Below are 24208 nucleotides of genomic sequence, written 5' to 3' on the forward strand. Positions count from 1 at the left end.
TACTACTGCTATCCATGTCCATCAGCCAACGGAAGAACAGTAACTAGCATAAATTGTGGCAAGGGAGATTTAGTTTGGAGGGTTTCTATATTTAAGGACAGTAAAGCCCTGAAGTAGGGTTACCTGAAAGATCTTACCACTGGATATTTTTAAAACTGACTTAGACAAGAATCACTCAGGTACTTAGGTATACTTGAGCTGCCCCAGCTGAATTATGGACTGAATAATGGCCAGTCCTGTTTTCTGGATTATATGATACTGTGAGTTAAAGGTTTTCTTTAAAATAGAAATAATAACAAACCTTAATTTTATTGTGCACTTGCTTTTTATCTTTTTTTTTCTTTTTGAAAGCTGTGAAATTGGTTAACCTATCTACAGAGAGAAATGGGCAAGAAGTCTGTGGAGTAGATAAACCAATACACATCTGTATGAGAATAACCTTTCTGCAGTTGCATTCAGTTAACCTTTTCAGATTTGTGGAATGGCATTTGCTCTTTACTGGAGTGATATGTATACATGGGGGAAGAAATATTCTCACTTCTAATTTGTTTGCATGTGTTACACTGATTCTAATAATCTTCTCTTTGTTAAACTCCCTGGTTTTTATGGCATGTAATTATGGTTTCAGCACTCGCCTTTTTCTTTTAGTTGGCTACATTCTTGGACTTGGAGACAGACATGTTCAGAATATCTTGATAGATGAACAAACAGCGGAACTAGTGCATATAGATCTGGGTAAGTGGGATAGGCAAGAGAACCTTAATTTTTCTTTTCTTTAACATTTTTAAAAACATTATTATCTTTTCATTCAGGGGTTGCTTTTGAGCAAGGTAAAATCCTTCCCACACCAGAGACTGTTCCGTTTAGATTAACCAGGGACATTGTGGACGGCATGGGTATTACTGGCGTGGAAGGAGTCTTCAGAAGGTAAGTGCTCCTATATTGCATGGGGCTAAGGAGGCAGCAGAGTACTTTTGGCATTTTGATTGTTACATGTTAAATAGTTCAGATGCTTGAGAAGAGACTCAGATTTCTGCTGATAATATCCAAACCTAAATCCTGTCCTTTAACTCGTATGCTTTTATTTATATAACCAATTACAAGTTCAGTATTGTTGCTCAGCTCTTCATATTCTTCACAATGGTTTATTATCACCCTCTTGTGGAATCCAGGCATGGCTCAGTGCTTCCAAAGGCTCCACAGCTAAATTTCATCCCTTGATTTAGACTGCTGGATTTTTTTTCCTTCAGAGCTATGTATTTCTTTCAGACCTACACTGCATATTCAGAGCTATTAAGTTTCTTTGGACCGTTTTGTTCTGTCTCTTATTTCTGTTCAGTTTTACGTAAGTAATTTGCACTTTTTTTCCTCTTTTGGATCATACATTTGGTATCACTTTGTAAGTGCAAAATACAAATCCCACAATAGATTTGAGCTGCAAAACTGAAAAATCCCCAAAGGGCTGAGTTTCTATCAACCTCCATCCTGTCTCCTGTGAATGACTCAAGAGGGCCCTAAAAAGCAGGATGTTTCTCTCATTCAAGACTTTCATGATGTTCATGAACACAGTGCTTGCAAACCCCAAATTTCATGTCTTTAAAAAAGTATGTAGTGTAAGTACATACTTACTGTGTAAGTGTAAGGCCTTTGTAAGGTAGCGATTAACGTTAATAAGTTATAATAAGCTAATACACCTTTGTCCTGTGAAGGAACTGCCGCTTCATTCTAAACATGATGCTGTCAAACTCACAGTTTTGTGTTACTTTGGAAAGTTTTGTCCCATGATACAGAAAAACATGAATTGTTTGGCTCCAGCTGAAGTAAATACAGTATAAAAGCCCTGGTGCAGATTCTGTTTCTGCCTCAGCCAGACTGACTTGTAGTTAACAGTATAGGTGTGAGTGCCTAAACAAGTCATCTCAGGGTTGGGTGTGAATGTAGTTAACTTTGTTATGTGTGTTCTCATCCTGACATAGGCAGGAGGCCTGATCCCTCTTTCACTGCAGTACTTGTCCTATAAGGAAAATTTCATGTCCCTTCCACAAGCTTAGTTTACTTGGGAGTGAATGTACGTAGCCATTTCTGCTTCTAAACTCACTGGAGAGATTTCAGAAATAGCTTAATGTCTCTGGCTACTGCATCTGCTCGTTTCATGTTAAGGAGCCATACCGAGATTCTCCAAGGTGTTGCCAAGCGCCTCTGGCACACACGTTTTCATCCAGCCAAGCAATTCTGCCGTCCTGGCATGCCTCAATGATCAGTGTTAACTCAGTGGTTAATTCTTTGTATAGAAACATTTCAGACAGTGAAATGGATAATCTCTTTCCCTCTGGGAATATAATCAGTGAACTACCCGGTCTCCTTCTGGTCTTACATTTCTAAATTTCTCCTCTTTGTTTTTTTGGCAAAATAGAAACATCAGAGAGGTTACTCATTTGTTAGAAATTAACTTTTAAGAAGGGTACAAATATCCATTATTTAAATGATGAAAATACCATTCCATTTTACTGAAAAGAACCTAAAAATACAGTAAAATATTTTCTAGATGCTGTGAGAAAACAATGGCCGTTATGAGAAATTCTCAAGAAGCTTTGCTGACTATTGTAGAGGTAAGCATTTTGTCATTCTTTCTGATAGTAACCTGCCAGAACATCTTCAGTTCCTTGTCTTTGTCTTTGGATTTATTACTATACCAAATATTCGTGGACGGGTTTTTTGTTCAATTTTAATTTAGTGGTGTTGGTCAAATTTGTTAATTCATGCAATCTTCAATAAAATTAAGACCAGTTTGCATTTTTAATGGGAACTATTCGATTCAGGCATATGCAGTTTTCCCTCTTCAGTATATGAACGCTTCCAGCCATAGTGCAACATTCCTAGCATGAGTAGTGCCGATGGAATTAAATCCTCTGCGTGAGTCACAAAGGTGAGGATTAAACTGACTTTTAGAAAGAGCTTATACTGTGCATTAAAAAATAATGAAGTGCTTAGAAGTGTATTAAAAAATTACCTTTTCATTGCTGAGATGGTGCTGAGTGGCAAAACTGAGTCAAGTATGAACAACACAAATACCTGCAAATGATCAGATGCAGTTTTATTGTTGGATTGTCAACTAAGCAATTTAGCCCAACTCCACTGGATTTAAAAAAGGGTCCTAATATTGTGGTTATCGTGAGTGTAACCAACTGAGCGTTTCTTTTCCTGCTAGGTCACCGCACTAGCTGTGATTAACAGTTTAAATTAAATAGAGCTTTTTTTACTGTGTAGGTGCTGCTCTATGATCCTCTTTTCGACTGGACCATGAACCCCTTGAAAGCTTTGTATTTGCAGCAGAGACTGGAGGATGAGGCTGACATGAGCTCTACACTCAATACGGATCCACAAGAATGTAAAAGAAAAGCCAGGTGCAAGATTTTTTTCTTATTGTCTGCCTACTGTACTGTTGCCTTGCTTTACAGTTTTCTTACTGAACGTTTCTCATGTTGTTCAGGATCCATATCTAGTGCTCCTGCTTTTCTTTGTTTTTTATTCTGCCAGCAGTGACGACCAGAGTTTTAACAAAGTGGCTGAGCGTGTTCTGATGAGACTTCAGGAGAAGCTGAAAGGTGTTGAGGAGGGAACAGTGCTCAGCGTGGGGGGGCAGGTGAATCTCCTCATACAGCAGGCCATGGACCCTAAAAACCTAAGCCGACTCTTTCCTGGATGGAAACCCTGGGTGTGACTTGGAAGGGTGCAGCACGGTTTTAGAAGAAACCTATTTTTATACAGCAAGTGTCTTAACATTTCAAATTGGTATTTCACAATTAAAATTTATATCAGGAGCAACCGTGAAAGCTTCTACTTATTAGTATTTGGTGGATGTTTTGGGGTATTTTTTCAATAACCTATTACTAAGAAAACATTTTTTGTCCATTTATGTTCACCATATAGTATAAAACACTCACTAGTGCTTTGATGTTCCTTGTGACCTGCTTGGGCATACTGGGTGTGTTATATTCTTAAAGCCTGAGATTCATCACTTTTGTGTACACGCTAAATAGCTGGAATCTTGTATGTAATAATTCTGTATGGTAACATGACCATGTAGAATAGATGATCTAAAAACCAGGAGTCATGAAATAACTAGATAAAGTGCATTTCAAAAGCGGGGGGGGGGGGGGGTGGGTGGGTATACTTTAAAGATAGTGTTACAGTGAATATAAAAGAAAAAAAAGAACTGAGGGTTCTTGGGGTTGGGTTCTTTTGTCCTTTTGTTAAATGGACACTTCTTTATATAGATAAGGGACTTTGAGCCAAGTATAATACAGCTGCTTTTTTTTCCGGTTGTAAATGAAATTATATTGGTACTTTATTTTTATAACATTACTTCATTAGCATAAAACAGTAACAAATATTTAACTTTTGTAGCTCAGACTTCCTTGATAAAATAGACTGACTATACAGTGAAGCTTAGCATATGAGATATGCCTCTAAAGCAAATGGTCATTCTGTATCTGGAATAAACATCTGTCGGAAACCCTGAAGTTGTATTTTGAGCACAAAAATATCATTCTGATTGAACACAGTTTTACAGAAGACATTGCTCTTTCTTTGATAAAAAGATCTACTGCAACTGGATAGTCAATGAATACGGATAACAGGAGAGTCCACTCAAATGACAGTTTCACTGGTATATTTAATCTTCATCTTTATGTTTAAAAATATGAATAAAATTTGGCATACTCTCACATTATCTTAGTTTACACTTTCTGCATTTTTACAGCAGTATAACTGAAGCATTTCTGTTCTAATTAGCATTTCACTGATTATTTTTTGCACTATTTTTATGCTGTATCTTTTTTTATAAGTTAATGTCAACATGGCAAAATGAGTCTTTTGCATTATGTTTTCATGAAGGTGGCATAAATGCCTGTTGATTCTTGGAACCAAAAACACATCCTGGCTTTTCTGTGGGGAAGAACTCTCATCCAGGGACACAGTGATTTGTTCTCTGAAAATGAAACTTAACTGACAGAGCACATACTCTGTGGTGAATTTTAAATGACGCTTAGGAAAGGGGAAAAGTCCTGCCAAGCAATTACAGAATGGCAGGTAGGAAAGGACTAAATAAAAAGCACTTAAAGAATTTTTAAGCACAGACTTCAAAAATCTGGTAGTATTTCTGGAATTTTTTCTCATGCTTCTTATAGAGGAATTTCTTTAGGCATTTTTTAGGTCATTTAATACTAGAACCCTAGCTATCTCATAAATGAAGATTGCGTAAAAGCACTTGGTATATCCTGTCCTTCCTTCATGAGTTACTGATGCTCTACTGGAAAAGGAATATTTTCATTATGCTGGGCAATTTAGGTTTTTACTTACAGTGAAACATTAATATGATTGTCTCAGGAAAGTCTAACTTCAGAGGAGATAATGTAATTATTCCTCTGCAATGCTGTTAACTTGGTGTTTAGTGCCTAGATTTCGAATGTCCACACCTTTTCATTGTTCAAGCTGAATAAAATGCAAATAAAAATGCATGTAGAAATTGTGATTGAAAACTGCTTACATTGTTTGTAAGCTTGTGTAGCAGCGAAACACCAGTTAGCCGACAAACATCTGAACAAACAGTTTGAATTTGTAACAAACCTTAGAATCTCCAAAACACTGTCAAAATCAGCGTGATACAATCCTGTTACTATGAGTTCAGCTAATCTAACATTCCTGAGATAATTGTCATCGGTGCAAAGCCTCACATAGCCCAATAGTAACTGTCAGAGACGGTTCTTTCTTTTTGTTCCAGTAATGCCTTAATTTTTAAAAATCAAAATTAGAAGGTGAATAGTTTGCAAAAATGTGTCAATACTTTCCTTGTATAAGAACAGAAAAATAAAACCTGGGTGGAAATGCTGTTTAATTCTGAACAATGATTTTGTCACAAATGCTACTACTGATGGTAGGGTGGACTAGTATTTGAGTCTCAAACATATTTACTGTGTTAGTAAGCTGGAAATATCTGAGACAAGTCAAGTTGCCTCTTTAGCATTTTTTTCTTGGAATGCATCTTAGTAATTTTAAACATTTACATTTAGAAAAGACAATTTCTAAGAAAAATAAGCCTGTGATCTAGTAGGAAGAGTTTTTAAACAGCAACATGTTATTTGAAGTTAGCCTTTTCTGGTGAAACAACTGTTGGAGAAATGGCCTCAGGTGTATGAATTGTTAAAAAATTGTTAGCAGATAAACCAGTTTTAATTATATACCCTGACTGAACTTTTCCATCAGCAAAGAAGTCTGTCCCGTGAATAGGAATCAGATTAAACTAGCCACCTGGTGAGGTGTATTCAATTTAAATAAAACAAGGATGTGAGTCGTCTTCAGTGCAGATCTAAAAACTTCTGTTCTTACAGATAAAACCACCCAAAAATAATTTTCTCAGTAACTATGAATTAATTAGGTCGCTATTCCATGTTACTATGAAACTCTTGAGTTTATAAAAAGTATTCAGTACTACTAAATGTTTTTGAATGTACTAAAATGTTATGCTTCTGATTTTCAGGGGACAATGCACTCTATTCGATACTATGCATGTTTACATATATATTATCATATTCTAACATGAATATTATACAATTCATTGTTACTAACTGTAGTCTTTATGAATATTGTTATTCCATACCTCCACAAGTGGAAATGCTTCGGTGACAAAGGGCCAGTAAAGACACCTTTGTAAACAGGTGATCCCAGAATCTGCCTGGGGAATTTGGTTGCATGGTTGTTAAGGGACGACACTGTAGGTTTTTACTGCTACTTCCATGCCTGTGAATTTGAAGCTAAAGTAGGGCAGTGGTGTTGTCTTGTGGAACCTGCAGGTAGCCTGAAACAGCTCTCAGGGAGAGATTGCCTCATACTAGCACTTAGTGATGACACTTAAATATTAGCATTAAATAAAATGGTTCATTTCAGCAGGTGGGTTGAAGAGTGAAACCACAGTAAGAAGGCTGGGAAGCGTGCAAGGAATGGTTTAGGTTCTCTTCCCACCACATTTCAAAGGCTTACCTGTATCCTGATGATATGAGAAGATGAATGTGTTGCTCATGTAATGCATGCTCTCATCTGTCCTGCACATTAGCACTCTAAGTACACCTGTACTTTAGTTTTCAGAGCTGCATTGTGAGTAATGTCAGCAATACCTTTAAGGGCGCACACAGCTTCTGCTTTCCCCACTCCCTCATTCTTTCCTCACTACTGTACATGTGTCCACAAAAAATGTGGTGCAAAGCAACGACACCCTTGCTGGCCCTGGAGAGTTCCCGCCACAGCATCCATAGCTGTTTCTCCTTCCCTCCGCACCCATTTTGCCAAACACACAGTGATTTAGTTGCCTCGGTTGCTGTATACCACCTATGCTGGATGCAAAGCAGAAAGGATTATAACAAAATGCAACTACCTTTTGAAGGTAGTTGCATTTGAAGGTACCATTTGAAGATCCCCCTTCTGAAGGAACTTCTCTTCTTGGATTGAGTTGTGAAGAAGCGCTCCACTCCTTTCATGGCCATGTCGCACCGAGCCTTCCCTGCGGCTTCTAGGATGAGGCAGCCTTACAATGCGGGTGTTCAGTGGTGACTGGCTGCTCCTCCAAGATCATCTGTTAACTAGCAGAATTTGACCAAGTACTATTTTTCTTCACAGACAAGGTGGTTTTTCTGTGATTAAAATGGAACTGAAACAGTGCTGGGCATATTCCTCGTGCACATGGAGAATGGGAGAAGGAAGGTGTGGGAGGAGAGGAGGGAAACAGCCTGCATGCTTTTCTGACTACTGCAAAACAAAGTTTTCCAGCCTCCAGTCACAGGGCATATGCAGTTTGACTGTGTCTCTGGTTTATAACTAGTGCCCTTAATGCTAGTTATTGCTAACTCACCTCGCTGTTCCCAGAGCATGACTTGTTCTACAAGTGCAGAAAAATCTTCCCATAGAGAACATGTGTTTGACTTGGAGGAGTTTTTTAGTATCTTCATCCCTTCACCCAAAGCCCCTGTTTTGTGCCCCCACGCACCACGTTTGCTTTCACAAAAGCAGAGAAAATTCAGCTTACGGACTGGCAGTTTTGTGCTCTGGAAACTAAACAAATGGCATAGCAAGAATGAAGCCATTTCCTAAAATGTAGTTCTGCTTCTGCATCACGGCTAGAACTTGTTTTATAGGAAGTTAGATAGCTATCACGCATCTAAAGTTCTTCAGCCTGTGATGCCTTGATCAGCATTATGGAATAGATTCTTCTGCTGGTCAGGATTAATTTCTTAGTATTTGGAAAAATTCCTTCATGCTGTGTGAGATGTCAGCACCTGATGTGCCAAAATGGCAGTTCCTTACGCTGAGTGAAGTCCGTAGAGTTGTGAATTTGGTGCGTCCTTTCATAAGGGACAGTTAAGTAGTTTTCTCACATCCGTTATATAAGCGCATATATATATGTTATTGAAGTACCTACTTAAAATACTTCCATCTGAAAAGATCTAATTCCACCAAGAAATCTTTTCAGTTCTCAATGGTCCCTCATGAACCCACAGCATTTTGCTGTCCACTTTTTATTAATGATTAAATTATTTTTGTACACTATATAACCTCGATATAGGGAAAGTACATTCCTGCTTTTATGTGATTTTTTTTTCCCATCTAGATAAGGTTCTGTTAGATTGTCACCGAAGATGTTAATTAAGACTTCCACACGAAAAACAGCTTTGCCTCCACATGTACTTTCCCTAAACAACCTGCATCTGTGATAGGGTTCTTCAGATTTCCCACAGAGATTGAGTTTTATTTCTAGAAGACAAAACACGTAGTTGTAGGTGTTCTCAGGTCTCTATGGCCACTGGAGAGAGAATGATGGCTTTAGAAATTCTATCCAGAAGTGCTCCACACAGAGTTCACGCTACAGTAAAGGAAGTTGTATTTCATCTCTCACGTCTTGCATGGAATTTCCAGAAGCCTTGCAGTCACTGTACCCCTGAGCTTACCTTTGAACACTACTGTTGGATTTTGGCCCATCAGTAATTAAATGTGCACATAGTTAGTCAGCCAAAGGACCTACATAGTTGTACAGTAGCTGAAGTTCACAGTATGCACATTCCACAAAGTATCTTCCACCCTCACTGTCCTGTTCTTTGCGGGAATTTAACTTCTTACCAGCAAGGTAGTACACCATATATTTTATCAACACAATAATTGTTCGACAGAGAGTTACAGTTTCAGTCCTCACGTCTCCAGCCCCACCAGCATGCCATGGAAGCAGTAAATAACACATGTCCACAGGAGAGTCTTTGCTCAAATGTGTACTTCGTACGGGCAATATCCAAACCAAATATTTTCATGGAGGAAAGACTTGGAGTGCTCCTGACCTGTGTTCAAGTGTTTGGCACTTCAGGACTAGACCAGCACTCCTCTTTTAACATTTTCATTCCATTATGTTTGCCAAGATAGCTGAAATGGCTCCTGCATTATGCAGATCTTTAATGTGAGAATAACATCAGCTTATCCAATTAATATTTTAAAAATAAGTCAGTTACTCTAATCAGACATAAAAATGAAGTACTACCTAACCAACCTCATTAGTATCTGTCATTCTGTTTGTCTTCACATTGGTCTATACATCCTTTTTGTCTACCAGACTATCAGACTACGCTTACAGATCAAGTCCAAGGGTGGATCCATGTCTGAGGCTCTTCTGGGTACCACGGACATTTATCACCTAAGGTCACAGTTGCTTTGTAGGAGGCTTTTGGTCAGTTTCTGTAATACCTCTCTGTTGCAGACCAATCTGCAGTTGTTGTTTTAGGATGATGCTGAATTCTGTGTTACGTGAATGGGGTATCTGAGGTTATCTGGGGGTGTTTGAGGCTATAAAGCCTGTTGGGACAGTGTGTAGTTGGAAGGAGCCAAACCTCATGCAGTGCTATCTACTGTCCCTTTAGGACCCTGTTCCTGGAATGCACTATCTCCCAAACTAAGGCTAAGTGTCGCTCGGGAGAGCCACCTGCTGCTGTCCAGAACAGAGCCCAGAAATTACTATTAAGTGGTGGGGACAATCAGGGATCCAGCTTGCTTGACCCATGGCCCTTGAGCACGCCTCCTAGCCCCTTTGTTATTTAGCAGTATAGACAAAGACTTTAGTTATGCAAAATCCGAGATGAATTACATGGTTCTTCAGGGCTTACAGCTAATGCTTCAGACAGGCCCAGTGGTCAGGCTTCATCTTCCCTAAAAGCGATACTGACTGCAACAAAATACCCCCTTGCAACATTCTTTCCCGAGCAGTGCTTCTGTGTTCAGTCAACTGCCAAAAGTAAAGCAAATGGCTTCGGACAGAGAAAGAGAATAATCACAGTTTACAGGTGGACTGCAGAAGGTATTTAAGTGAATGTTTTTGAAACAGGTTAAAGATTAAAATACCTGGTGATAAGTGCTAAAAATAAGTACCAGTTTGTAATAACTTTTTCAACTTTCAGTATAAAGTTTGTGCATTAATTCAGCAATCTACTGTGCAGAAGCCTTAGGCTGTGCTCTGAATAAATGCATTCTGAGAAGGGAAACTGTTGCAAATGCGATTTAGAGCAGAACTGGATTACATTGCCATTTATGTTTAAAAACAGCAGAGTCCACTATAAAGCAACTGCCATTTGCTTTTTCAGTCAGGCAGTGCTTGTTTAGTGAGATTCCGTTGCTGAAATTACAACTCTACTTCATATCACAATGGAGTAGAGCAAGATATAAACAAATATTAGCAAAATTACCATTTAGGATTTGTATCCATTGGAAAAATGTCTTCCTCAGAGAAAAGGTGAACTCGCTGGTCTTACATCTGGTCTTGATACAAAGTCTGCTTCTCTTACATGAAAGGAGTTAAAGTTTCTGTTCTTTCTAAGCTGTGATGTAGAATCTGAGACAATTCATATGGATCATGCTGTGACTTAAGAAACCAGAAACAAACGAGTGGAAATGCAAGTAAAGATACAATTTAGATCTTTAAAATTACACTAGATTTACCTATACCTGCTACAAATCCTTGTACCACTAACTTAAAACAAACAAACAAAAATCAAAGCTAGAGACAGTGCTATTTGTGTTACAGAAATAGAGAGAGAATTAACGTTCCCTAAGATTGGTAACAAGCTAGTTTCTGTAATTATGAGACACAGTCTGATATCAATGCTGTGGTTTTTTTTACTTAATAATTTCTACTTAATAATGTTCTACTGTTAAAAAAATGTATAATTTCTCACAGAATCAGTGTGTTGGCCAATTTTTTTCCAGACAGCAGCCATTGCAGCACTCCAGTTGTGTAAAGCATCCCGCCATGCCTCTGTGATGGCAACTGTATCATATCTTTCCTGCTGCACAATGGCTTCCAGCTCCTCCTGTTTGTTGCCCATGCAGCATGCATTGGTGTAGATGCACTTCAGCTGGGCTGTTGATCCTGCCACATTTTTGGGATGAGAAGCCCTAATTCCTATGTGACCACTCTCGGGTGCCTCCGTGGTTTCTAATACATCAATAACCCTTGTGTCTTTGCTGCCACATGTGTCTCCATCCCCTACCTCCACTGAGATGGCAGACCAAAGGGCCTTGCTAGCACACCATCCCTCAAATATTGGCATGCTGCCCCCAGGCTTATCTCTAGTGAGCCTGGTTTTATGCCCTTCCCCCTTCCAATCTAGCTGAAAGCTCTTTCAATGAGCCCTGCTACCTCCTGTGCAAAGATCCTTAACCCCCTTTGAGACAGGTGTACCTCTCTGCTGCCAGCAGGCCTGGTGTCATGTAAATGACCCTATGATGAAAAAAACCCCAGAATTCTGCTGGTGACACCAGGCTTGGGGCCAGGTATTGATCTGCTGACTCTTCCTGTTTCTTCCCTCATCATTCCCTGCAACTGGTAGGACAGAGGAGAGCACTACCTGTGCTCCCGATGCCTTAACCAGTCATGCCAAAGCCCTGAAGTCTCTCTTGATTGCCCTCAGACTTCTAGTTGCAACTTCATTGCTGCCTACCTGAAAAATCAATAATGGGTAATAATGAGGGCCATACCACGGTAGGAAGTTTTCTCTTCATATCTTAAACCCGGGCCCAGAGATGCAGCTGACTTCCCTAAGAAGTGGGTCCGATCTGCATAGTGGGCCTTCTTTTATCTTCAGAAGGGGGGTCTCCTATGACAATGACCTGCCCTTTTTTTCTTTATGGAAGCAGCTTTGACACAGGGCATCGTAGGCCAACATAACCTCGGTGACACCTCCAAGCTAGATGAACCACTGCCCTGGCTATTGTTCGGTTCCATTTGCAGAGCCTCGTATCTATTATGCAAAGGCACCCGGGAAGGTGGGGTAGTCATGGAGGAGACGTGCCTGTCGCGCCAGGTCACCATTGCCCCCTGCGTTCAGCCAGGCAGAGAGGACAGGGAATGCTCCACAGCATGTGTCCTGTCTGCCTGTTGGGCCTGTCTCAGAGAAGGTAGGGTGCAATGCCAGTAGTCCATCTTCCTCTCACGCTCCCTAAATGAGAAGTGAATCTGGCTCCTTATATGATTTTGATTTGGTTTTTTGACTTGCCTCACTACCTTAATCAGTTGATAATGTATGTTAACACGCCTATACATTGCATAACATGTAAGTAGATCATACACACTAAAAGCCCCTTGGCTATGTCAAAACACAGACAGTGAGGCCTAACTGATGCCCTATCAGCACAAAGCAGTCCTACTGGTGTAATTAAAACCAGTTTTAAATCAATATATTTAGGTCTGTGAAAACCACTGTGGGTGAAACCTCCATGACACACATCTGTTTATAATTTTCTCTTATCTGTTTATCTTAATTCTGTCATTTACATGCAAAGGTCTCATAAAGCAATGACAATACATGGGGTATTGTTTTAAGGTAGACATTATATACGGAAAGATAAACACAGACCTTTGAGACTGTGGTTATCCTCAGGATATACAACGATTACTTAAAGCAAAAGTGTTCTGTCATCATTCAGTTCTGAATTACTAGCTTTACTTTATGTAAAAACAGAGGAGTAAGCTTGAGGGCTCCCTGTTTGCACTGTTCCCACTGCCCTCCTCAACCACTTTCCTTCTCACTCCTACACTAGTTTTTGGGTCTTGGTTCTAATGATTTCGAAGTATCCTTTTTTATTTGATTCCAAAAGCCCCCACTGGATGCAGCTTTCAGCCTGTCTCTCCAGTACTCCACTCATTGTTTTCTGTTTACGTTACAGCATCTGCATTACAGATGTACCTGAGGGGTCTTCTTACAGTTTGCTGCTGTGAAAGCACTAGTCATTGCTTAGTTAGAGGCATGCTTGAAGCTTTTAAAGTTAAATAATGCTTTAAGAAATTGCATGTCTGTAGAATCATTTTAATAAATTGATCTGATGGTGTAACATTTCTTTTTACATTTCTATCCTATTGCATTTTTCCAGTCACTCTTCATTAGAAATATGAATGTCTCAGTAAGCAAGTGATCCAACTGCCTACATACTGAGGGTATAATGGATTTATTAGCCGGAGAAGGCGGCTGTTACAACATGTTCTGTATATAGGATAAATCATTTACTTTAAATGCTGGCTGTCACAATGCATTTAACATATCCAAATGATGAATAACTCATTATTTTGATATTGGTCTTCCAAGTTTCTCTGTGAACTAATTAGAATTTACTGAAAAATGCTGTATCATCCACTAAGAGGAAAACTAGGGCTTCCTTTTGTAGAACGCTCAATTTTTTTTTATGTTCTGAGGGTTATTTATCCTTGTGGAATAATACATACTGGCTCTTTTTCCTGAAAGATTCATGAGATTGCTCCCACATATTGATGCCTGGCCTTTGTGACATTTTTTGTTATATGCAAGACACACATTTCTTAATACTGGAAGTGCTAAATATAGAGAGAAAGAAAGTGCTGCAAAGAATCACAATTGCCTTTATGAGATTGTCTGTTTCCCTTCAAAAAGTACCATCGAGAACAAAATAAATGTAATTCTAAAACACATTAAGTACACATGCAGTTGTATTACAACCTTGATTAACAAAACCGTATGCCAACAATAAAAGACAAAACTAGTTAGTCCTTAGAGTAATTCAAAAGTATAGATGAAGTGCACAAAAATCTTGATGACTGCAGCAGCTGCATATTTCAGCCCATGCTTTAATGGACTGTTAAGGCTTTGGGATTCAGCTGACCGACCGCCTTGCTACACATTGCTATAAAGGACGGTTCATGGCAATAATTGCATATGATACCTCACTGTGGAAAGACAATTTTCTTAGGTAGCGTCAACCTACATGATAAGAGTGACTAGCATTTGCCTATTTTCTCAAAGATGAACACTACCCATGTCTAGAGCGACAGCCACTGAACTTTAGAAATAAACGCTGAATTGGCAATGATGAGTCTGGCACAAAATATTTGCCTTTCATAAGTACTTTCATCTAGAGTTCTAACTCACTGCACAGATGGTACGTGTATATTTTTCTCTAGAAAGTTATGAAACTGTTCTGTAATTCCTACCTACATACTATTTCCTTACTTCATGCTAACTCTTACTGAAGGGAATAATCTTGTAAAAAATAAACTTTTCACCCTGGCCTCTACACTACAACTTGAACAGAAGTCTACGTAGTGTTTAATGCTTCATTAGCCACATGTATAATTGATGTGAGGTATACAAATGATGTTTTGTTCATAAGGCAAAGTTGAATAAGGAGGAGGAGATTTGGAACAGAAACCAAATAATTATGGAAGAAAAGCAGAAATTTTGTAAAAATGCCAGACAGCTGGGCAATAATTTTGGCAATATATTAGCTTCCTTCAAGCAATTTCAGGTGTTGTACCCATAACTCCTAGTTCTTAATTAAATACCTTAAAAGCATGAGAATAATGTGTCCAGCAGAAGTAGGGAAGTGATCGTGCCTCTGCACTCGGCACTGGTGAGGCCGCACCTCAAGTACTGTGTTCAGTTTTGGGCCCCTCACTACAAGAAGGACATCGAGGTGCTGGAGTGTGTCCAGAGAAGGGCAATGAAGCTGGTGAAGGGTCTAGAGAACAAGTCTTATGAGGAGAGGTTGAGGGAGCTGGGGTTGTTTAGCCTGGAGAAGAGGAGGCTGAGGGGAGACCTTATCGCTCTCTACAACTACCTGAAAGGAGGTTGTAGTGTTGTGGGTGTCAGTCTCTCCTCCCAGGTCACTAGTGATAGAATGGGGGGAAACAGCTTCAAGCTGCATTAGAGGAGGTTTAGATTGGATATTAGGAAAAAATTCTTTCCTGAAAGAGTGGTCAGACATTGGAACAGGCTGCTCAGAGAGGTAGTTGAGTCACCATCCCTGGTGGTATGTAAAAGATGTGTAGACGTGGCACTTCAGGGCATGGTTTAGGAGACATGGTAGTGTTGGGCTGATGGCTGGACTTTATGATCCTAGAGGTCTTTTCCAACCTTAATGATTCAATGATTTACACAGGACTATGATATTTCAAGTTATTTAAATATCAAAAATCAAGAGGCAAGTATTTTATGCCTAAATCAAAGCAGATGCATGTACCAAGACATTTCGAGTAAAATAATGTTTAAGCATTTCATACCATTCTTCAAATCTCACCATAGTATCTAAGTCAGAAGCCTACACACCACAGGCTCGCTCTGTAGCTAACAGAGCTAGAAAGGTACTTCCACGGAGCAATTTTATAACAGCTGAGATATTAATTGCCATGAAGCAATAACAATTTCTTCCTGTGGACTACACAGGAACATTGAACAACTATGCTCCTTGCTGATGTATCTCTGCTAAGTAACCAGAGACAGGTGGAATAAGCCTGGCTACTAAGAGTCTGCCATAAAAAACAGGTGCAATTGAAACGAACAGGAAAACTAAGGTTGAGATAAAAAATAGTAGAAACAGACCACCCACAAATCTCCAAGTCAGTAAGACTGACAAGTGCTTAGGACTGCAGAAACTGTGGATTTAGGAATCCAGTTTTATTCATCTTAACTTGCTTAGTTAAAAAAATTTAATGTATGTAAATATACTTAACACTTTCATGCAGTAGCAATTTTGTACATCCAGAATGAATACCACAGTGAATATCACACATTGTAAAATTATGCTTACAGCATCTAGTCTGAATTTGATGAAAGCACCTGCTGCAACACCTAGCAACTCTGCCTGCAAGTAGAAAAATAATAATATACAATGCTTCCATCCTACTGAGAAAGTAAGTCAGAAACAGTATATTTCTGTGAATACTCTGTTTCAGTTACTCTGCAGTACTTGCAGAAACAAGCTCTTGATCAGGTTTAGGTCCTTTTACTAGAGAAACTAGAAAACATGCAAAATATAATGAGGTTTCTAGCAAGCAAAGCTGTTTAAAGAATACATCAGCTACAGTCTTCCAGGAATAAACAAAGGAAGTCAACTTGGCCTATAAATATTTTTATAATTATCAAACAGCTTTCAAGTGGCTTTAAGAAATTAGTTCCAGTCCATTATAATTAATTCTAAAAGACAGCTGCCTTCTGTGTGCTTAGTTTCTTCCTTTCTTTCTTCAATGTTGTGTTTGCCTTTACTTTGATCTTCAGCTCTGTTTTCCCTTGGATCATAGTTTCAGTTGTTTTCAACCTCACAGCACATCCGTAACTGTTGGACCCAGAAAAGACCGGGGGCAATCAAAAATAGCATTTGATTTACATTACTGTAATGAGCCTTGTTTTACAACACTATGCCACAAATAGAATACAGTGAGACAAGCCACTAGTAGAACGTAACTATCTGACTTTGCACTGTGCTGTGTAACTTGTACAGCCCTTATCTCCTGAGGGTAAACGCTCTTCACCAGAAAAGGAGGATCTGTTCCTCTAAAACCTGTAAGTTCTTTGTTGTATTGAAATATATACACATCCTGTAGAGAAGTAGTTTGGCTGCGCATATGACTTGCAGTCATGTCATTTCAAACCACTCCTATGAACCTTTTTTTCACAGATCAAGCTGGCATCGAAGAAACCCACAAGTAAAAACTAAGGAAAACAACATGGCTAAAGGAATACAAAATCCTACAACACATTTTCACCAAATCTGACTTGGAACAAACAGGGCTGGTCATAGTGCTCTTCATGCTTGTGGCCACGTTCGGTGTCTGAAGCTCGAATCACAGAAACTAATCAGAGCAGGACTGCATCTTTTCCAAAAAGCAGCAGAAAGGATTCAAACTGACAGAAAGATTTGCGGAATAAAATCTTCATTTCCTGAAAAGATAAATGGGATACATATTTCTTAGCACAGAGGGGAAAAGAACTACTTAAGACAACTTAAAAATATTGCTAAAACCAGCAATAAAGCTAAGAAGCAAGAAGAAAACTGCTTAAACAGAAAATCAAGAACAGTTCCTGGAAGGCTTAAGCACTAAACTGGAAAACGTGTCTAGTAATGAACAAATCAGCATTATCAGTGGCACAAAAAGCATGAGCTAAAGGGACTTTTAGATGTCCAAATACTATGATTCTGTTCCTCATAAAATAGACCATGCTTTCTGTTATTGTTACCGAAAAACGCGGTAAAATCAGAAACAACTCTTTAATTTAATTTAGTATTAAAGAGCAGGCATTCTTTATTCACGGCGCCGGATGCACGGGGGATTGCTCCTCCTAACATGCATACCTTATACACCTTTCCCATACAATTTACAGATCAAAAATTTATCTATTCATACATATTCATTATTGTCCTTTCTACTGATTGGTACAAACTTGCTTGTTCCATATGTAAATTACTGCGCAGGCTTGGTTGTCCTCTTCTATTGTTCTCTTTTGAGTAGGTGGTATTACTTGGGTCGGTGGTCCGTGAGTCGGTGGTCACGATCTCCCCCTGTCAGAATTACCTTTTACCTACTTGGCTTTTAATCTTGGCAGTCCTGGCCAGTTTTCTCAGTCCACTACAAGAAGCCACATTTTGTCATCCTTTTCTGACAGAAGCACATTGTCTGTTGTTTCGTTCACATTAATGATTACCTAGGGACTAAAATACAGATCAAAGAATACACTGATTGGTATAGTCCATGTCCCCAGACTTAACGTCCAGTTGGATAGGGCTGTACAAGGAGTATAGCAACATTCATGGTTGGTTAATTCTATCGCTCTGGTTACATTATCTCTGGAGCAATACAAAAGATACTCCCTCTGGTTAAAAGAAAAAGCTATCAATGTTCCTGCTTCAGCAGGATTAATCACAGGCAGCGATTAAATCAGTATTGATCTTTTCTTTTTGATGCATAAATTCAATTTCCATTATTGCTAATGAGAGCACACATTTTCAGAGAGCAGAGAACAGCCTGTCAGTGATGATAACTACACAAACCTCATTATCAGAGGGAAAAAAGAGAACAAGGGTTTCTGTGAGGAAAGACACAAGGTTTTCTATGTGTAAACATCTCCACAACAAAACATCAGAACATTAAATGTAGAAAATTATCCAAAATACCAATGAGATGGTGTGCATGCTAAGTCAGTATTTCTTGGTGCTAATTACCAATGTTTAGACCTTCTGGCTAAAGGCATTGCCTGTCACCAACCACCCAACTATCCGACTTTGGGGAATATTTCTACCCAACGAATTCCTTTCACCGTCATACTAATTTTTTTTCTTCCATGGTTAAAATGTGATCGGCACTCTACAATATACAAAAATAAATAGCTTATTTTCAAAAACATATTGGTTTAAGAAAGCCATAAGGAGAAAACTGATTATTTAAGATCCATGGCTCCCACCTAGTTTTGGTCTGTAGTTCTGAGTATACCGAAAGTGGTGCTTTTTAAAATGTTTGTACTGTATTAAAAGCGCAAAATTTACTGCAAAATCCCAGGGTTGCCGACTCACTCATTTGCCCTTGTTTACCAAACATAGTACTTCCTTCAGAAATCTTAACATCTTTTCACGAAGACCACAGAAAGCTGTCCCAACGCCTGAACAATGACACAACCCCCATTTCACACTTCTGGATTAATTTATCTTTCCACCGCGCTTATTTCCCCGCTCACTCAGGCGGACAAACGTGCCTCCCGCCAGCTGGGGCGGTCGGCGGCCCCTGCCCGCCTCAGGGGGAAGATGGCCGCCAGGGCAAGGCTGGGCAGCGGGAGAGGGGGTAAGAGCTCCCGGCAGGCGGAGGGGCCTCTGGCCGCCGCCTAGCACGGCGGTCCGGCCCGGGCCGCGCTGTGCCTTCTCCTCCGGCGGGGGAGCGCTCCCCGAGGGCCCGCCGCCCCCGGGCCAGCAGGCTCCCGGCCGCCGTGGCGGCCCTCCGCTGGGGAGAGGGATGGCTGGTTTAAGTGTTCAAACCCGCGGTAAACACGGCGTGTTCGTGCCGCTGCTCCCGCCCGCGACGGGCAGCCTGTAGGAACAGCGGTTTCCAGCAGCGGAGGTAAGAGCTGTGTTAGCCTGCTCCCCGTTTGAGGCCGAGCCCGGGGCGAGAAAGCACCGGTGGGGGCGTGTCCCGGGAGCAGCGCTGAGGCAGCGAGAAGAGTGATCTGGTTTTTCCCTCGAGGTGCAGGACAGGGGAGGAGAGTGACTCACGGGGAGCTGGCGCTCCCGCCGCAAACCCAGCCTGCTCCGGGCGGGAAAGGGTTTAATGCTGGCGGGGTGGGAGACTCTTGGTGGGGATGGCAGAGAGGGCCGCGTCCTGCAGCAACACGCTCCTTCCAGGGGTTGCCGGCGTTGTTGGAGAGGGCCGGGCCCTCCCAGGCTGTAGCACCCTGACATCGGGGCCGCGGCAGACTCCTGAGGAGGAAACTGAAGAGACACTCGACAAATTTCTTCACCAAAGAGAGCTACGAGGAGTCAAGACAACTATTTCAGAAGATGAATCACTGAGAAATGCAACTGCTCTGTGTTCATAGCTCGTGAAAGAACAGACTGCAAAGAAATCGGTGTACTGCTGAACACTGCTGGGTCCCACAGGGGGCAAGCCAGACAATTCCCCCTCCCTTGCTAGTTTTTAAGCACTTACCAAAGTGAGATGACAGTATTTAGAGCTTTTGATTACTCTCACTTCTGTCAGCAGAAGAGGCAAAAAAGTGGCGCTTGGGGTTTTTTTTTTAATTTGATATTTGATAATTTTATTACTGAATAGTTTAAGAGTTTAAATTATCATTGACATATGAACATTCAGGAAGGAAAACACTGGTGAGTATCCTCCCTGTCAGAATATCTCATTTATTCAAGAATAATATAAGAAGGAAATAATACCCACTGTCAACAAGGTAAGTTCTGTCACTGATTTCAATGACAGTTGAAGACATGCAATTGAATGTCTTGATCAATCCCTTTTAAAAGGATCTGTATGCCCCTTTGTATTTTTATGCAATGTCCATCACTTTGGTAAGTAAGAGGAATCTGTTTCTTAAATCAGAGATTACTGAATAACCGAATCAATCCCTTTGTTTCTGGATAGCCTAAATGGTCCTGTGATCAGTTAGAGATTGTGGCAGAATGGGTACTACTTTGACTTCCTTTGTCAATAATGTGAGGACCTGATAGATGACTTTCATATTTGCACTGTAGATCCAGTCCCTGGTAATGGGAATTTTTAAATCAATCAGAGAAAGAAGAGACTTTATTACATTTTGATTAATTAATCCTTATCATGTAGCATATTATCCTGTATTGTTTATTTCATCAAGTGCAAAAAATAACAAATATTTTAAAATAAATCTTTTAAATATGGTTAATGCTGTTAGATCAGCTAGCTAGATAAAATCAGATAGATAGAAGGAAAGAATGGCTGTACTGATTAAGCCAGGAGACGCTGTTTCACCAAAACTTTTGCCTTGTATGTAACAACGAGATTCAAAATCCTTGAATGAATAAGAGGACATACAGCACAAGAAGAAACCCACCCTAGATTTTCTTACGACATTGCAACGTGGTTTCAAAGACAAAGACTTTGAAAGAGCGATTAAAAAGCTCTGTAAGTAATATGAATTCTGTTTGAAAGTAGGCCCAACTATGCTAACTCACAAAATAGCTTTTGGAAGGTGCTCAGGCCAGTTTTAAGAGCCATATCTTGCCAGAGGCCTTCATCTTTATCAGTACTCCAAATTAAAATTTATTACAGAAAGTAATTACAAGTAATTTCATATTAAATTAAAATGCAAAGCTAAATCCAGACAAGTATTAGTTTGACAATACAGGAAGAATACAAATGTATGTACGTTATTATACAAATAGGTAGCTATGTAAGATAAATACATGACATTGTTCATTGGAAGAATGGAGAGAACCCTGTAATAAGTGCTAACCTAACTGAAAATACAGGGGCTAGTTTCTCTACTGTGAGTGATTTCTGCTTAGTAACAGGGAAATGCCAGGAGGGGTGTCATGGCTCTTAGATCTTGAGATGCTAGCTAAGGGAGTATCTACCAGCTCCATGCCAGGAGCAAGTATTCCTGTGAAGTCAGAGTGCTAATTTTGCCACTCAGGATTTGTTTTCTTTCCCAAAGGAAAGTCTGTCTCAGCAGTCAATGAACAATTGATTCTTCATGAATTGATGATTTTTCAAGACGGGAAAGAGGAGAAACTTCATAGGTTTTGACTTAATCCAATATACAGTATTTCCTGTGTGATAGTTCTTTCTATCTTCTTTTTCAGGCAACCCACTTCAAGTCTTTGGGCAATATCAGAATATATTTATTTAATCAGAAAATATTTATTTCCCATGAAATCACTGATCTGCAGGAGAGGGTTTTTAACCATTTATTAATGTGGGACAACATAGCACTTCAAAAAGTCCAAAATTAATAAAATCATTAATTAGCTCAATTTTGCAGTTACAGCCAAACCATTTTAAGTGAGAAGCCCCAGAAAATGCCTGAATTTATTCACTCACTTATTAAATTGGGTTACTTAAGTGACCAGTATCATGACATATATTCTCTTTTTCTGTAGAACTGAGAATTCCTTAGGAATAGGCCATATTGTTCTCAGAAACGTATAGGAGACTGCAATCTGATATGACGTAATTTTCAAGGGCCAATTTTTTGAGTTCAGTGGGAGTCGATGTTGCTCCTGTTGCCCTGAAAATGGCATAGTTTTATCAGACACATTCATTAGGCTCTTCATATCTGGGCATGTTAAAATTGTGCTTGACAGTGTAACAATAAGAAATCAATCTAGTTGGCAAGCAATAAAAGTTTCTTCTCCGTAACTTTGCCAGTTTTCCATATAATTTCTTACTTGCTTTAGGTTTTTGGCTAGTCTTGACAAACGGAGTGATTCAAGGGAGTTGATTCAGGGGACAATTTCTCAAGGTATTAAGTCCCTAGAAGTAGGAGACTGCTTAGAAGGTGTCCAGTATCTCAAACCCAAAGATATTCAAGCTAATTTTTCATTTGCCTATGAACACTAGGTGCTTTTGCCTCACTTATTTTTTTAATTGGATCAGGTAACCTTCTGGAACTTACTTTTTATTACAAATATGAATAGCAAAAATCCTATGCCATTTACTCTAATGAGACCAGAATTTGGCCTTTCTGTGTAAATATAATTTGTATTCCCCATTAGAAGTGATTTTATAATGGCTTCCTTAACAAGGTAATCCATCAAGGAACTGATGACAACTGCACCTACTAACCTACCTAACAGATCCAGTTGGACAACTATTACACATTAGTGCATGTCATCAAAGCAGGGTGTAACTTAACATTAAATTAATATAGCAAACACATTTGATAGTGGACCATAGTTGCTTGAGAAGGTTGAAGGTGATAACTTTGAGCAGAAGAATCATTTGGCTTTGGAGTAATACTGTCTTGTGACTGGAATGGAGAAAACACCTACTGCTTATGAGGGTAGTTCGATCATCAGATTCAAGTAAATGCTTGAGTTTGTTTGCTAATGGTACTTAGAGCTGTGTGTTCATGAAGGACTTCCCCAAGATTTCATTTCATTTGGTTCATGAACAGGAATATGGTAGTAACTGTCCCTAGTGGAGGGCTCACTCAATTTGGCATCTTCCAGTGCACAGATTGCCTGTTTTGAGTTGAGCAGTTCAAGTTCTACAGAGAAAAGCCAATTTTCCTGTGTCTCTGGTCATTTTGAAATAGAAGATGCAATCACTAGTGTGTGTTTCCGTGACTGGAGTGGAACTGTGAAGAGTGAAATATGTTATCTTGCAAAAGAATAAATAGCAATAGCCATGGTCTTAATTCCAGGGAATGATTCACTATAAATACAGTATTATGAATAGTCAGGAAAAAGTTGCAGTTTTTTCTGAATCCTTGGGAATATTTTTTATTTGATACAACATTTTATCACAGGAAAATTTCGTTTCCTGCAGGTAATCAGAATTTAGAAACTATTTCATAAGAAATGCTTATAATTATTCTGCATCTTATATATGTACTAGCATTTAAGTATAGCCATATATTTACAATATGTTATGAAGTCCTATCTACATGATCTGTACTACCTTTAAACACCTGTTTTTTTTTAAAGTGTGAAAATATAATTATCATTAAGTACAAATCAGGTGTTTCAGATTTACACCTTTTCAGGTTCAGTTACAGGAAGTTTTGGGTCAGTGTGACTGTTGACTAGCTACAGACACAAGTGAATCTTCCAGTGAATATAGGAAATGCCGAAATCTGTAAGTAAGATGGAATTGTTGTAGTGTGAAAAGGCATGCTGGAGTTGGTCAGTGGGGGTTAGTCCGCATTAAGGTAGCTTTGTTCATAGGGCGGAAGAAAGCAGAATTTACTGGCAGAGATACAGCTTCTATCAGCAACATCCATTGCTGACATTTTTTAAAATAACTCACCCTACCAAACAGCATAAGTAAATTATCTTAAGGACACCTGCCAGAATGAGTTGAATCTCTCTATGGGATTTTGCTTGTGTGGTTATGTCAGAGATACAATGTATTATTCATTCTTCTGTATCCTGTATTTTAGCAGATAAAATCTTATTGTATAACCATGACTCTTAATTCAGTCTAATCTTGGAGTTCACTATTAATATACAGTAATACAGTATAGACTATTCCTGAAGTATTAATCTAAACTTATTTTGTTCATAAAGTTCACTTCATGCTTTGCCTTCACTACAAAGAATATACCAAAGTATGTGTAACAGCTACCTTTCTTTAACAGAGTAACAACTTTTACCAGCAGAGTGTTTTTTGATTTGGTTTGGGGTATGTTTG

General features: G+C 39.4%; 1 protein-coding gene across 4 annotated transcripts in view; it reads left to right on the forward strand.

Annotated features, from left to right (window-relative positions):
* The window catches only part of ATM (ATM serine/threonine kinase), a 579279-nt gene that overhangs the window by 77237 nt on the left and 477834 nt on the right, over window positions 1–24208 (forward strand). For 2 of the 4 annotated variants that reach the window (XM_075082506.1, XM_075082535.1), the window contains 5 exons: window positions 649–735; window positions 813–927; window positions 2546–2609; window positions 3268–3404; window positions 3538–4727. In XM_075082506.1, the coding sequence (XP_074938607.1) occupies window positions 649–735; window positions 813–927; window positions 2546–2609; window positions 3268–3404; window positions 3538–3721 (587 nt within the window). In that variant the 3' untranslated portion in view covers window positions 3722–4727. Of the gene's footprint in view, window positions 1–648; window positions 736–812; window positions 928–2545; window positions 2610–3267; window positions 3405–3537; window positions 4728–24208 lie in introns of those variants that run through there. The other 2 variants (XM_075082515.1, XM_075082524.1) reach the window with 2 other exon arrangements.

Source organism: Phalacrocorax aristotelis, chromosome 1 (assembly GCF_949628215.1).
Source record: "Phalacrocorax aristotelis chromosome 1, bGulAri2.1, whole genome shotgun sequence".
NCBI classification, from domain to species: domain Eukaryota; kingdom Metazoa; phylum Chordata; class Aves; order Suliformes; family Phalacrocoracidae; genus Phalacrocorax; species Phalacrocorax aristotelis.